The sequence below is a fragment of the Hesperophylax consimilis genome, chromosome 11 (genome assembly GCF_061612785.1).
Source record: "Hesperophylax consimilis isolate HC1 chromosome 11, BYU_Hcon_1.0, whole genome shotgun sequence".
Classification (NCBI taxonomy): domain Eukaryota; kingdom Metazoa; phylum Arthropoda; class Insecta; order Trichoptera; family Limnephilidae; genus Hesperophylax; species Hesperophylax consimilis.
This window is the reverse complement of record NC_142846.1, coordinates 14,295,648-14,312,641: the sequence shown is the minus strand read 5'-3', so window position 1 is coordinate 14,312,641 and position 16,994 is coordinate 14,295,648. Positions and strand designations below refer to the sequence as shown.

Below are 16,994 nucleotides of genomic sequence, written 5' to 3'. Positions count from 1 at the left end.
AACATGAGATCATAAAAATCCTAATATTTACGCATTTCGTCAATGTATATTATCGAGGCAAATGCAGGTGCATGAACACGTGTTCCGATATTTTAGGAATATACTAAAAATTTATCAGGAAACGGCTTGCAATCCCGTTTTAAACCTGATTACCAACAATTTTAAGAGAATTTCAACAACTTAGCAGTACTAATTTTTTTTTGCGTAACATCGCGGAAACATTTTCCAATGAGTTGCGCGCGCAACTGGGCGTTTTTGCAAGCAGCGGCAAAGCTGCAAATAATACTTTATAATTTTTATTGTATCTATTGTTGCTTTTCAATTAGTGAAACGTACTAAGAATGGCAAGCCCCTGGTTAGATAATAGATTTAATAAATTGGTTTGAATTATTTTATATTACAATGTGAACCGTGAGGGGAGGAATATAAACAGACGTAAAAGAAAATGAAACAACGGCGCGTTTCCACTCTCAGGGGAATAACAATAAATTTCCAATAAAAACATGGATGCTTTGCGAGCTTATCGAACGCATACAGACTGTTCAAATACGATTTTATTTTTTATTTACGTGAGCGATGATGGATGAAAATTGATAACTTCTTAAAATAAAACGAAACGGTGATTTTGAAAGAACAGATAAGCAGTCTTTATCAATCTAAACATAATGTAAATAACACAGAACGAATCCTGTATATTCTAAAAATATTTTTCAACAAATTCAAGAGGAACCTTTGACTGATAAAAAAAATCAAAATTAGTTTATCTAGAGTAAATTAGTGACATCACCACCACCACAAGTGCGCTTTAATCGTGTAGCTATACGATAGATTCAGGTACAGCCTTAATTTTCAACAGATAACTTATGTTAAAGTATACCAATATAAGGAACCCGACTTTTAGCTGTGTACTTAAACAAATAATGCAATAAAATAAAACAAATATCAGAAGATAAAAAAAACCTTTGAAAATTTTAGAGTTGTCAACAAAGAGATTCATTGGGTATTGTTTATTGAGTAAAAAATAACACCCATGCCGAACATTAATCAGGGAACGAAACGAACCAGCCCGACGAAATGAAAACAAATTTGGCAATTCATCGAGCTTTAAAAGGCCGTCGTGCGGTGAATAAATCAAACGCGATTGATCAATCAAGTGCGTCGCTGAAAAAACGCTCGAAAGGCGACAGGCGACGGTTAGAGACGAGAAAAATAACGAACTTGCAAACTTGTATTGTGACTGGGAAAAATAAACAAACATCCTCCACGAATCCCAACAATTAGCATTTTCACAATAGAGTTCATTTTTCGAATACCAATAAAGAGACAAAATATTACATGAAAATAATAAATTGAAAACTACTTTTACTGTTAGAGAGATAAATAAATATAAAAAACTATTTTATAGTGAACGGAAAACATGGATTTACGAGACTTGTTCAGAAAGTGAATGTACTGTGACCATAACGGGCTGTAGTTTTTTGTTTTTTCAGGGTTGGCAACACTGAGTGGTAGAGGGGAATCTCCTGACAGAGCGAGCATCGCAGGAACACGGTAATAGGTACGTAAACTCACGTTCTAGTGTCCAGTTGCGTGAAAGATGTCGGTAAGAAATCCCACCAAGTGCGAAATCGGGAAAATTAAAGAAACATAGGGCCTGCGCGTTTCTTGAGAGACGAATTGGAAGGTGAGGATTTTCTGAGCTCTATTGTGACTGGAGATGAAACGTGGATGGCTCATTACACGATTGTGTCAAAAAGACAGTGACGTCACACCAATTCCCCATCTGAAAATTCAAAACCACAATTTCTGGCAAAAAAATCACCGCCTCAGTATTATAGGACCGAAAAGGCATAATTTTGGTCGTATTTGTGCCTCAGGGGGAAACCATCAATGCACAACTATATTGTGAGACCCTAAAAAAGGAGCGTTCAAAACAAAAGGAGGGGAATGCTGACGAGAGGAGTGTGCTTGTTTGTTGCACCTGTCCTCACACAGCCTAAGGGGGTATTTCACTATCTCTGATTATGTTCTGACTAAGCACTAATCCGCGGATTAGTCATTTTTTCGTTTTCACTATATCTGAATAACGCTAACGCTCGGGTTAAAGTTCGATTTGACTAATCAGTGCTCGAACTACACGTTAGGCGCTATTCCTCGAATCAAAGATGGCGTCAAAACATTCCAAGTTTGACAGCTGAGAAGTGAGTCGAATTTTGTTGAATGAATTTGAATGCTTGTATGATCCATCCTGAATTATTTGATTGTGTTCAAAATAAGAAACAATGTATTAATTCGACACGAATCTATCTAAAATTACCTGATAATCAACATAACATAACCAAAAAAATGCACACTTCGCGGTGTGCGGACTGTGACGCATGACAGCCGTGGCAGTAGATGGAGTAACTGCAAACATTTTGCGATGTTGCCAGACTATTTCGAGTGTTATCTATCCGGAAGCTCGAAACAATGGTGAAACGGTCGCTGTTGAATAACGAAGTTATTCTGATCTTTAAAGCCAGCCAACGGATAGCTAGTCAGATATTTAGCCCGACATAGTGAAATACCCCCTAAGCCACGAAGGTGCTCTTGGACTCATTTGGTTGGGATGGGATTTGAACCACACCCCGTATTTCCCTGACTAGGCGCCTTCAGATTATCATCTTTTCACCTCCCTGAAGACACACATAGGTAGAATTAAATTTTAAACCGACGAGCAGGTGCAGAAAGAGGTTCTGAGTGGGGGAAGGAGCTGCAGGAAGCTTGTACCACGGCTTGAACAATCCATTGAACGGGATAGCGATTATGAAGAAAAATAGTCAACAAGTGTATCAACAATACGCTGTAATTTTTTTCCAAAAACACTTTTACAATATGTATTTATATATTTATAGCAATGCGGGAAATTATAAAAACTCAAGACATTAAAAAATATACTACGGGCTCTGTAACTCCGTCATAACCTACGGTTGCATTGGATGGGGTGGAACAGGATTAACAATATTATACCTGCTACTGAAGGCACAGAAATCCATTCTACGCGTCATTATGAAGAAACCCTTCAGATACTCGAGCGACGCTCTCTTCAAGGAGTTTAATGTGCTTGATGTTCGACAGTGTTACATAAAAAAATAACAATCTGCGTCCACAAAAATAAAAACAAAACGATAACAGTCGATCATAATCATCACACCAGAAGTAAGAGCAGAAACGACCTTTCTATTCCAACTAGCAATACTGCGGCTTATCAAAAAGTTTTCTCATACCTGGGACCAAAAATATACAACAAAATCCCCTCTCAATTTAAACTGTGTGAATTATCAGCCTTCGGTACTAAAATTACTAAGGACGGGTTGTTTCGGAGAATTTGAACGATTCATCAAATTTCAACGTTCATTTTCGGGTTCTGTGAAAGAATTATTCTAGTTCTGTTTTTATATTATTGTAGGTTAGTTGCTTGACAAAACTGAAATAAAAACAGAACTTGAAAAAATCTTTCACAGAACTTGAAAATGAACGTTGAAATTTGATGAATTGTTCAGATTCTCCGAAACAACCCGTCCTAAATGGTTATTAGACTTAGGTAGGACAGATTCCGAAAAATTATTAAAAAACGTAGTCTGAGTTGATTTCTTCGATTTTGTATTTTGTATTTACCTAAAAAATATTTTTGAAGTGAAACTTCTTTACGCGCGTCATGCAATTTCGAGGACCGGAGTAAAACCGACTCATGACCGAAACGAAAATGCGGGTACCCCCACCACCGATTAAAGTTCATTTGATCTAGTCAAAGTTTTGAAGTAACATATAAATGCTTCTTAGCTCATCCCGACAACTGGCGTTGGTGGTGTAATGGTCAGCATAGTTGCCTTCCAAGCAGTTGATCCGAGTTCGATTCTCGGCCATCGCACATTATTTTTTTGTTTTTAACGCCTTTTTCATTCAATATCTTATTTTTTAGTAGGTCAGAACATTTTTTAAAAGAAAATAATATTGCAAAATAATAAAAACACTTATCTCACTGTGATAAAACATTACTCCGCTAGAGCGCGCTTTGCGTTATTGTGTTGGATTAAAATTATTATCTAATCCGTATATTATGATAATTGTATTACATTTATTTAATTAATTTATTTATTTTGATAATATGTAATAATTTACAGAAAAAAAAATTAAAACTATCTCCCTCTGATAAAATATCCGTTCGCTAGAGCGCACTACGCGATCTTGTGTGGGATTCTATTTCTGTACATTGTACATTATTTTTAAAAATATATTATATTTTGGGTGTGATGTAGGTAACATTATAAAACATAACAAGCTCTCATATTTTCAGAACCTACATAATATAATCAATTTATGCGGCTTTGCTTACAGTTGGTGCTCAGCGTGGTTGGCTTTCAATCAGTTAAGCGAGGTTCGATTCTCGGCTGTGGCATTTTTGAAGTGAAACCTTGTTGAGGTGGGGGAGCCGCTCACGAACGTTCTCTCTCTTCTCTTCTTTCCTCTCTCTCAGACACCAGCGAACTGCGCCACGCCAAGCATCAGCTGAAACTAGAAGTTTCACTTCTGTCTTGCGTAGGCTTGACACACCCACTTTTTTTTTATTTTTCTTTCTTACATTGATATATTATATTTTTATTTTATATTTTACATGAACCTATCTGGATTTTATTGTTTATTACTGCTAAATTGTATTTTCCTAAAAAAATATTTTCTTTCTATTTTTCTTTCTTACATTTATATGTTATATTTTAATTTTATTTTATATTTTACATGTACCTACCTGGAATTATGTACACGCAACCTGCCAATTTGACTGTCCTAAAACGGGAAACTTCCTAGTTGGACAGTCAAAGCTTCCTTTTATATTTGTATATCTTGTATGTAATAAATGTAATAATAATAAATAAATAAAAATAAAAATAAATAAATAAAATAAATATATAAAAATGTAGTGCACTTACTTTCTGAACATGCCTCGTATATCAACTTTATCTTGGCGCTTCCTCACACGTAGGTTTTTCATTAAAGGGCTTGATAACTCAGTATGACAAGTAATAGGTAGCTACTTTCCTTTCTGGAAAAGAACGGATCGGAGAATTAGTTCTACGAATGTATATAAGAAAATGGAGGAAGCTTTTAACCCTATCCACAGGGAACCGGTCCCGGGAAAACACTGGAATTTTATTGATCGTGAAAATTACTGTCTAGAATTATTGCGCACGTAAGAATTTCTTATGTATATTCTTATATTTACTTTCGAGCGATTAAGAGAGGGCTTAGTATTTTGACGGAAACTCGAAAACAAATAAAACCTGATTATTAAAATCAAATTCAAGGAGATTGAACATAAATACATTAAATAGTGATGACAGGAAAGGGGGAAACAGGGCAACGAATACAACAGACTTACCCCATGTGTGTTAGGGCGAAAGCGAAAAGTTTACGCTATACCTCTTTTCCTGCAAAGGTACCTTGCGTCGTTAACATTTCGGAAAACGTGTCTAATTTGTTTAGCAGACGGCGTAATGAAAGAGAATGTAAAGGAACACGCGAACATAGGGACACGTCTGTAGTTGGTTCTTCTTTAAACGTTCAAATAATTGCGGTGGTGGTGGTCCCTGCGAGGAAGGAGAGAGGCAGGGCGAGGGAAATAAAGCTTTTAAAGGGGCCGGAGGCGACGCAAGAATGCACCACTCGAATGTCAAAGCTCAACATTTGAACAAAATAGCTATTTGATACGCTATGTTACGTTATACCCTTATGTATACGGTAATGTGTTTTGACGTCTTTGTATGGTTGTCTCAAGTAAATTTAATAAATTATTATTTTTTCGGAATAACTTATTGAGTAAAACCTCAAATTATAATATTTAAATATTGAAGACAATATTAGTGATTTTTAAACGAAAATCTGAAACAGAAAAATCTGGTAGAGCATTGTCCCGGAAAGACAAGGGTCCTGGGTTCGAGTCCCAGATGTGACCGTTTCCTTTTCTGATTTTTCTGTTTCAGATTTTCGTTTAAAAATCACTAATATTGTCTTCAATATTTAAATTTAATAAAATACTTTGAAAGTTTCTCCATTATTAAACGCAACCAATACGGATTTAAATAAAAGGCACCGAAATGTTATGACAGGATTTTTCCAATTACATAAATCAAGAACTCAATAGTAAAAAACATAATATTCTGGTCTAATTCATAGACAACTCTAAAGCGTTTGATACTATTGATCCGGGGAAACTATTACAGATATTTGAGGCGATAGGAATTAGGAGAAAATTACTAGAACTTCTCAAAAACTATTTTTAAATTTAAAATTAAACAGTAACTTTGTAAACATCACTTATGGGTAAATACTTAATGCCGACCGGGTTTCGCTACAACCGTAGCCTCATCAGGGCAGTATAATACTAAAAATCTAAAAATTAAATTAACATGTGTAGATATCACGGTAGGTGGACAGTCTGAGCTACAGTGGAAGAGGTAGGGATAGTTGGGAGATTGGGAGGCGAGTGTTCTTTGTCAATAGGGAACAATCTGAGTATAGGGCTTTTATTTAGGTTTATTTGGTTGTTGATGACTTTGCTATTGACGTTTATGGCTTTCCTTAACTCTAACGCTTCTAAGTTATCCAACCTAAGACCTATTCCGTTTTTATGTAATAGGCTGACGCCAGTATTTTTGTCGAACGTATGGTTTGTTGCTATGAGGTGATTTGCAAATTCGGAGAATCCATTACTGTTTAAGCATCTTAGGTGTTCTTTGACTCGCGTTTTGATATTACGCGCTGTTTTGCCTATGTAAAACGCGGGACAGTCACTACATTGCAGTGAGTAAATACCTGAGTGATTTAACCGATGTTCTTTGTCTTTAACGTTCATCAAAAATTTACCTATACTATTGTTAGTGTAAAACGCTGGTTTGATATCTGGTGGGAGGTTTTTTATGCTTTTTTGAGAGAAATTATCGATGTACAAAATTCTACGCCATTGTTGAGGTTGATTATTATTAGTTGGCATATTATTATTATGAGGGGAGCTGTTAAATAGAAATTTGCTTGTCGATAATCTTTTTAATTTCTTGTTTAGGATGTTATTGACCATATTTGCATTATAGCCATTATTAATCGCGATTTGTTTAATCGTCGCTAATTCTAATAAGAAGTTGGAATTTGATAACGGGACGGTAACTAATCTATGGATCATGGAATGGAAAGCAGAATGTTTGTGGGAGATGGGATGGTTAGATGAATTATTAATAGTTGTATCAGTGTAAGTGGGTTTACGATAGATTTTAAATTCTATTTTATTGTTAATGATTGATAGGGTGAGATCTAAAAAGTTTAAGCTAGAATTAGTTCCTATTTCTATTGTGAATTTAATTTTTGTATGAAAAGAGTTTATTAGTTTTAGGAAGGAATCAAGTTGGCGCTCAGTACCTGTCCAGATACAGAAAACATCATCGACATATCTCTTCCACAATAACACATTCTTTAATAATGGCGATTTACAGTTAAAAATGTTATTCTCTAGATTGTCCATAAATATGTCGGCGATGAGGGGAGAAGTCGGAGCTCCCATTGCCAGGCCATCTGTTTGTTGATAAAAAAGTTCATTGTATTGGAAATAATTTTGACTTAGACAAACATTAAATAGGTGAGAAAGTTCCTTAGAGAAATTATTTGGTAGTTTTGAATTTTGTAATAATTTGAACAATATGCTTTTACTTTCATCTACGGGAATATTTGGAAATAAGTTAACAACATCAAATGAGACTAATTTTGAATTATTCGGAATATGTAGATTTTTCAGTTCATCAATCAAAGTGAATGAGTTCTTAATGGTGAATTTCGGAGCAAACACTTTAGAATTATTAAATACTTCAGTTATAAATGAAGCTGTTTTGAAATTCGGAGAGTTACAACTACACAACTACAATTCGGAGAATTACAACTTAAAATCGAAAAATTATGAAACTCTTCCAAACTTATAGCTAAGCTAAATAAAAACATGTCAACGGGAGTCCCGCAGGGCTCAATTCTCGGCCCTACATTATATTCACCTTCGTTAAACATTATGTATATGCTGATGATACGGCGCTAGTCATATCGTATGAAGAATTATCCATTGCGATAAAACTCACGCAGCACGATTTCTTTTCTTTACAGAAATGGTCACATGATGTGAGTCTTATAATAAATTCCAAAAAACTAAATTCATGCATGTACGATCTCGACATGCATAATATACACAATTTTACACAGCCCTGTAAATGTGGAACCATTGAATTGGTACAAACGTATGTATATTTGGGGATAACTGTAGACACGCGCATAAAATGGGATACTCACATAAGTAATATTTGGAAACGTCTACGAGCTATTGCGGGGCGAATTTAAAAAATTAAATATTTCATGCCTGTAAGTACGTTCAAAATAATCTGTTTGTCACTAGCGGAATCTACTATCAGATACGGAATAACGTTTTGTGGAAACTCGTGCAAGACAAATATAGGTTACATTCAAACAATCCAAAACTCTACGACTAAGCTTTTGGTAAGCAAAAGTATGTACTTGCTTTACCACTGTTACAATGTACAATAAAGGCCTAGTTAACACACTGTATTATTACTTATATATTTACTTCATGTAAAAGCCCACTGCACTGGGGCGAAAATAAATAAACTAATTAAACTTTCAAATCATGTTCGGACATCATTTATATATGCAACCTATATATGCCTATAGCGTGCAACTGACGTCAAACCCGTAGTAGACGCGCACGTCGTGTACGAACACTAGAAAAATAGTATGGCGGAAACTTACGAGCGGCGCGTATGCTTCGAGCATAAAACTCGAGCTTGTAAGTATCTCCGTTTACGAATGTGTAGGCTTCTCTTTTCATCCCTCATCGTGGTTATTATCTAGAATTCAGATTGATAATTTTCGTTCCACGAGTGTCTTATCAGAATTTATTATGATTATTGTAACGAAATCGGGAAGATGTTTAAAATTAGGGCTCTTCCAATCCATTGAAGTTAGGAATTATTAAGATATAACATTATTTTCAGTAAAAACTCGCCTTAAGAAATCTTATTTTTTCATCACGAGGCTGAGAAACCTCTGAGCAGAAATACCTAAGCCAGCAGGTAAGTAAGAGTAAAAGATTAGTGTCAAAAATGCTGATAAATAATAGTTCTCATATTGTCAGGGTATTTACTCTCACACAGCGCAACATCAGCACCGTTTAGTGAATTAATACGAGGCATATCCAGAAAGTAAGTGTACTGAGGCTCTCACGACCGAATGCATTTTATTTTCGATATGTTGACTGACTCTTCCCCTCCGCAACGAGACCTGTTCAAGGTCAGTACGTTGAGAAGTGTCAACGCGACAACACGTTTCGTGAAAAATGTCAATCCAATCTCCCGCCAAATGCGAAATACGCGGCGTCATCCGTTATCTCGTTTGGAAGGAAAAACCTCCGTTTGAGGTTTATAATGAGGTTAAAACTGTATATGGTGATAAAGCTATGAATTGTACGAGTGTGTACAAGTGGTATCACGAGTTTAAAAACGGTTCTCACCTCTTCACCCTCCACCAAAAAGTTCAAAACCACAATTTCAGCCAAGAAAATCGTGGCATCCGTGTTTTGGGACTGTCAAGGCATAATTTTGATTGAATATCTGCCTCAAGTGGAGACCATCAACTCTGCAAGATACTGTGAGACCCTAAAAAAATTGCGGAAGGCGATTCATAACAAGAGGAGAAGCATGCTGACAAAGGGAGTCAGCCTGCTGCACGACAATGCCAGACCACACACGGCAACGCCACGAAGGAACTGCTTGCTTCGTTTAAATGGGATATCCTGAACCACCCCGCGCATTCCCTTAACCTAGCACCTTCAGATTATTATCTCTTTATCTCCCTGAAGCTGTACATGGGTGGAAAAAGGTTTTCAACCGACGAGGAGGTAAAGGAGGAGGTGGAGAAGTGGACGAAGGGGTTGGCGGGAAACTTCTTCGAGGAAGGCATAAAAAATTGATACCCCGCTTCACCACCTGCATTGAGAGGAATGGCGACTATGTCTAAAAATAGCTTACATATGTACTACGGTAATCATGTAATTTTTTTGTTACAATAAAAAGATTTGTAACCTACAAAAATTCAGTACACTTACTTTCTGGATACGCCTCGTACATGGTTAAAGTTGCAATGCCATAAAAAACGAAAGCAATGTCATCTAGAAAAAACAACGTTTGTAAACATTTTCCAATAATAATGTGATAAACGACCAGTTCTGTAAATAAGCATGATCCAGTCGAACAGTTTCAAAGGAGTTATTGATGCCTCTAAAATAAATTCAAATCTGAGCGTATCGCCAATATTTATAGGGATTTTCGTCAGAATTCCGTGGCCTGAATTGGATTCGATTGAAAAATAAATAAGCGATTTGGATCGGGTCGAAAGCTTATAAATTTTCAAACATGACAATTTCCGCGAAAAATAATAGTTTTTTATGAATTAAATTGATAGGATTTTTAAAGTGACAGATATAAAATGGATAGACAAAATACAACGTAATGTTTTCGGGTAAAGCAATTTTGTAGAGAACATAAATTCTTCTGAGCTACTTGGTTATGCGCATTCGATAGACCCGAGATGGATCTACGAAGCTTTCGGGATGCATATGGCAGGCATAGTAAAATATTAAGTGCCAGTATGCATCGAGCATTAGCATATTGCGGGATGAGTTATCTTTCCGATATCTTTTAGTCGGCTGCGGGTGATATAACAAACTTTTAGTTCTTACTGCAGTATTCTCGAGATGAGCCTCGGAGAGTAATTTGAAGGCAGGGTGTTGCATTCGAATAAATGTATTCAAACAACTAGGTATTTTGTAATCAATATGGGATTTACATTTTTTTCACGTTGAAAAAATTTAAGAAAATAAAATTATAGTGACGGCATTTCAATTTTCTGCAACGATTTAAAATGTGTCATTTTTTTTTTATTTTGTGACAAAACGACATGTTCGTTTTTGATCGTGAATTTGAAACTGTTAACGGTTTTCGTCAAGCGGATCAACGTCGGTGACAGTCGTTTTGCTATTCAGTAGCGGTTTCTACGTCATAATGACGTTGTAGAAAGTTTTGAACCGTTTATAATAATAATAACTTATAAAAAAAATAAAAAAATAACTTATATCATTGATGTCGCTATTCCAAATTCCTGTAATATTCAAAAATCTGTTAATGAAAAATAAGAAAATACACAGATTTAGGAAATGAGATTAAAAGAATTTGGCATTCTCAGACTATAAAAATATTACCGTTCGTTATTTCGGCTACTGGCATTATACCTAGCTCTCTCATTAAAAATTTAGGCGTATTAGATCTATCAAAAAATTTATATATAAAGATGCAAAAGTCGGTCATTTTGAATACATGTAGGATAACGAAAGATTTTTTAAATATTTATGTTGAGGGATCAGTAGGATTTATAGGCCCTATTAGGAGTTCTACCGAGCCGAATCCTCTGATATGAAAATATCTGGAGTCGGTGAATTTTTTTTTCCCATTTGATCTCTGGTGAGTTGACGTGTTGTTGTTCTTTTATTGTTTTGTATTTATTTTACCTATATAATGCACTTGCATAATGTTGATTGACTAGATAATCATTTGTGGAAAAGTGTGTGGAAGGGTTTAGTTTTTCCAATGGGGAAGATTTAACCCGGACAACAAAATCGGAAGCATAAAAAAAAAAAAATTATACCAGGATGTGGGGAGGTTAGTGCAATCCCACACGTCCCATATATGTATACATATTTTTTGTACAGTAGGTATGTGAAATTGAAAGGAATTTAGGAATGTGCGGTTTTAGATCATTTTTTAAATTGGAACGTTCATCAGAAATAGAAAAAATAACTTAAAATAATATTTATGTATGGCATATTATTCCATATATTTTTAACGGTATCCACAGTCTTTTAAAATAGCCCACACGAATGGATTGCACTAGGCAGATAAATCATAGGTTAGTAATAGAATGAAGAATTTCACCAACAATAAGTACCAATGTAAAGCAGGTTTAAGCCTGTGACAGATCACACTATAAGCGCGCTATATTTTCGTGGCTTAGCCGATTTCAGCGTTTCGCTCACCAAAAATTCGCATTTGTAGTGTATGACGAAAGATATGCTGAAATAGATCAAGCCATTATGCGTATAGCGTAGTGTGTCGCCAACCTTATAATAATCCGAAAATTTATTTATTTATTAACCAACAAAGTTCTTACAAATCAACCCTTTGAAATATACATGGTAGAATAAATTTTCAAAGGAGGCTATGTTTTTGAATATTTCAGCGCCTGGAATTTTCTCGCTACGATACAAAATGCTGGCGCCTTTATCGAACTTACATCGTTCTTCTGATAAAATAATACCTTTGTCAGTGTTTAGCGTTTGCTGCAGAGGCCAAATTCGTCTACAAAACAGGGGACATTGCAACGTTTACCCGCATTATAAGGAGTTGCGCGGTGAACTTTACTGTCCCGGGAAGAAGTTATTACCGCAAACATTCTTTGTTTTCATGGGCCGCAAACGATCCAAGCCGTCAAGTAGATTCTCCGATGGAATACTTTTGAAATGTCTTATAAAAATCTGTTAAGAATTACTTACTCTTGTGTTGTTTCGTTCCGCCTTGAGTTCGGATATCTCCTCCTCTCTCTCGAGCAACTTTTCCCGGACAATGTTCAGCTCCTTTGTAAGCGTAGCGAACTCCTGAAACAAAGAAAAACAAAGGTACCGTTAGTTCAAGGACACAAGACTCATCGACGCACTCCGCCATCCCTAATAAACTATTTATTAGCCTTAAAACAATGTCGCTAATTTTAACGAAGCCGCAGAATTCAAAATATAGTCGGGATACAGGATAAATTTGCCGTTTCATTATTAGAGGCAGAAAATATATGGTAATTGATAATTTGGCGCACATAATAGTTGGAATAAATAATACGGAAAAAAGACAGCACCTAATAGAGCAGCGTTTCTGAAACATAATATTTATACAGGGTGTCCGGAAACTCGTAGTACAAGCGGGAAACTGGTGAATCTACATCACATTTGGAGTCGATTTTGTAGTATATTTTTTTTTATTTGAGCTTTCGTTATCCAGTAAATCGAGTTTGAAGTTGATTTTTTTTTTTTTTTTTTTTTTTTAATCAAATTCTTATAAATTATTACTGAAGATCAAAGTACCCAACTAATTAAAACTATTTGAAAGGAAAACAAATGAAGAAACTCGGATTTGAAGCATTATTTTGAAATCAGCCTTCATTTAACCCGGTGTAATCATAAAATATTTCTGCTCTGCAGGGTTAAAACATCTGTTATTCAACCCTAAACACCAGAAAAAACTTTAACCCTAAAATAGCCGAAAAATATTTTTTTTTGGTTTTTTTTTGAAAATGCTCAAATCAAAAAACTTTATGTTTTTTTGGGTTCCCCATGTGGTGTAGATTCTCCAGTTTCCCGCTTGTACTACGAGTTTCCGGACACCGTGTATATTGTGCACAAATTATTCCATAGATACTGAATTCATACTTAGTAAACACAATTAGATACATAGATTCTAATCTATCTAATTCTAAGTAATATACGGCAAAGTTCTTGTCATGTTAATTATGAATCAACATTAAGGCAAATAAGACGGAGAACGATAATTATTAAATTGTGAATCTACACCTGCCTCAGGAAAATTTTATTCGATTAGCGCAAAATTTAAATAGCGCGGTGTGTGTAAAATATTCTAATGGTAATTTTTAGCAGACAGCGATTTAGTAAACATAAGGGCAAGATTAATGACTTAAATACCTTTTTTTATTGATATAGTTTTAGTTTAATTTTTCGAGTCTCGACAAAACGCACCAAATCTGTAGAATGTCTGTGGTAGAAGAAGCCGGGGCCGCTCGAGGAAGACATGGCACGATCAAGTGAATCAGAAACTTGAGTAGGGCCATGTCAAGATTCAGAATAATAGAAGAGCATGCATGAGACCATGTATGAATGTGAATGAGGCAAAGAAATGTGTGCCAGGACCGTTGTTTGGCGGTCTGTCCTCTCTGCCTACCCCCGCGGGCAACAGAGCGATGGTTAGTTAGTTAGTTAACAGGTTTAGTTCAGTTTTTTTATTCAATAATATAAACCGCTTTTGATTGAAAAACACAGATCGTAAAATTTCGGCATCTCGTCTCTACACGGAGAAAATTAGTATTGCTAATTTATTAAGAATATCTTAAAATTATTGTTAATCCGGTTAAAAACGGGATTGTATGCCTTTAATGAATGAATTAACAGGTTTCCTGATAAAGTTTTAGTAAAGTGCGAATATATTATCACGATATCGGAACAAGTGTTCGAACGCTTATTTTTATACGTGTATTGTTATAGAATTAGACCAATATGTAAAAATACAGCAATTCCGCAGTAGATTAAATTTCTCCGTTTTAACTCTGCTGACTCTTGTGCACTTTACAGCCGAGACGGACACTTCAGTCATTCTTTTTTTTTTTTTTTTAAACATACAACAAACGATGTTGTATTCCCATGAGTTATTAAACTCATTAAGGGATCGCCAATTGGTAGCTTTGCAATAGAAGAGTAAAAAAATTAAAAAAAGAGTTTTGTACAGAAAATTTAGATTAAAAATTAAAAATAACCAACCCAATTTGCAGACACAATGTATGAAGAAAACATTTACAAAACATTTCACAGAAGCAACATACAGACACAACATATAAAGAATCACTTTACAGATATACCACAAAAAAATTGTCTTATAAGACTTTATGAATTATAATAATCACTCATTTGATTTATGTACTGTTGGTGTCAAAAAGTTGAAAAAGTATCCTCAATGATGGACTATATAAATGCATAAAAATAAAATGAGGAAAATACATTAAAAAGTACGGGGTCAAAAATAAACAGACCTAATACAAGATGTTTTACATTCAAAATACATGAGAAGATTAAAAAAGCTCATCATCTCTGGATGTACAAAGTTTGGTATTTGGAGATAATTAGGACGGCTATCAGAACAGAGTTTGTACCTACTTATGACTCGTTTTCCAAATAACACTTGAAAAAATAGGATTTCAATATATCGTTTCGAGATTTGTTAGAGGCTGTCTTAATTCTTCAGGCAATTTGTTTTAGTTAGTGTAGGCAATATATTCTAATGATTTCAGTCCGAACTTTGTTGAGTGTATTTTTGATAAATGTAGTTTGTTGTGTTGTCGTGTATTATATTGGTGAACATCGTTGTTATAGTTCAGTTTTATATTTGTGTGGGTGTTACACTGAATAATATTTAAAATGGTGTGTGTTATCTCAAAGCTAGGAACCATCTTAAATGGCAAAACAAGTGCGTGACGGTAAATATCTTTAACAGGTATATCCCAAGGCAAGCCAAAAATGTTACGCATGGCTCTATTTTGGATTATTTGCACCTCCGATATCATTTTTTTGGTAGCAAAGCCCCAGATACTCGAAAGAAATGCCAAGTGGGAGTGAATCATAGCATAGTACAATGATCACAGTATGGCTGTGGGAAGCAATCTACGTAGTCTGTACATTACACCGGTCACCGGAGCAATCTTTGATTTAACATGGTCAAAATGGTTTTTCCATGTAAGCCGTGAGTCAATTAAAAGTCCTAGATACTTCGCGACATCTGTTTGTTCCAGTTTGTTTATTCCCAGGGAAATGTTTAGGCGTTGTCCTTTCCTATTCCCGAATAGCACAAAGTGAGTCTTTTTAATGTTAGGGCTAAGTTTATTGATTCTCAACCACTCGGCTAGATGACCCAAATCCCTTTCCATGTCTTTTTCCATTTCGTTTAAATTAGTATTATGATAGAATAATATCGTGTCATCAGCATAAAGTTGAAGGGTACCTTTCAACCCCCATTTTGCAATATCATTTATATAAATCAAGAATAATAAAGGCCCGAGAATCGAGCCCTGTGGTACACCACATGTTATATTTCTATGATCACTTGATTCTTTTCCAATACATTTTCCAACAACCGAAGAGCACCTACCCGTAAGATAACTAGATAAAAGTCTTAGATTTTTGCCCACGATGCCCAGATATTCAAGCTTTTCTAACAGAATCTTATGATCAACCGTATCGAACGCTTTTTTGAGGTCTATGAAAATGCCCACTGCATATTTTCCTTGATCTAAGTGTTTTTGAAGAGTTAGTATAAAATCAAAGGCAGCACATTTCGTGTTGGAGAATTTTCTGAACCCATATTGTCGAGGCGTGAGAATATTATTAGTTGTGAGATATTTTGTTAGTCTATTTTTGATTACATGTTCAAATACTTTGGAAAAGACTGGGAGTATTGATATTGGACGATAATTAGGTGGATTTTTTTGCAGTCTTCTTTGTGAATTGGAACGATTTTTGCTAGCTTTAATTGATCCGGAAACAGTCCACTCGCTAATGATTGATTAATGAGAATAACAAGATGATCCTCTAATTTTTCTTTACAGAATCCGAGTAAGTTAGTTGTCATACCATCGACCCCTGGAGATACATTAATTTTTAGTTTTGATATAATTTTTAAAACTTCTAGTTTGTTTGTATTGGCGATGTAGAGGGACTGTAATGGCTTTGGTTCCATGTTTATTGTATTTACGTCATCTGAATGAGATGGGATGCTCGCAGCTAGATTTTCACCAACCGATGTAAAGAAGTCATTAAACGCTGTACATATCTGCTTCGGGTCATTTATGTCTATATTATTGATAGTAAGAGTTTCAATTTTATTTGTCAAGTTCTTTGGACTGTTAGTTATGATTGAATTTATTGTTTTCCAAGTTTGTCTTGGATTATGTATGTTTTCTTTAAAAATATCTGTGTAATATTTTGTTTTGGCGAAACGTCTGTAATTAGTTACCGAATTTCTCGACTTATTTTT

The 16,994-nt window shown here is 35.1% G+C and overlaps 1 protein-coding gene across 7 annotated transcripts in view; it reads right to left on the bottom strand.

Moving 5' to 3' along the window:
- The window catches only part of Liprin-alpha (PTPRF interacting protein alpha), a 466,267-nt gene that overhangs the window by 76,593 nt on the left and 372,680 nt on the right, over positions 1-16,994 (bottom strand). For all 7 annotated transcript variants that reach the window (XM_089637313.1, XM_089637316.1, XM_089637314.1 and 4 more), the window contains exon 2: positions 12,686-12,787. In XM_089637313.1, coding sequence (XP_089493439.1) covers positions 12,686-12,787 — 102 coding nt within the window. The remainder of the gene's footprint in view (positions 1-12,685; positions 12,788-16,994) is intronic.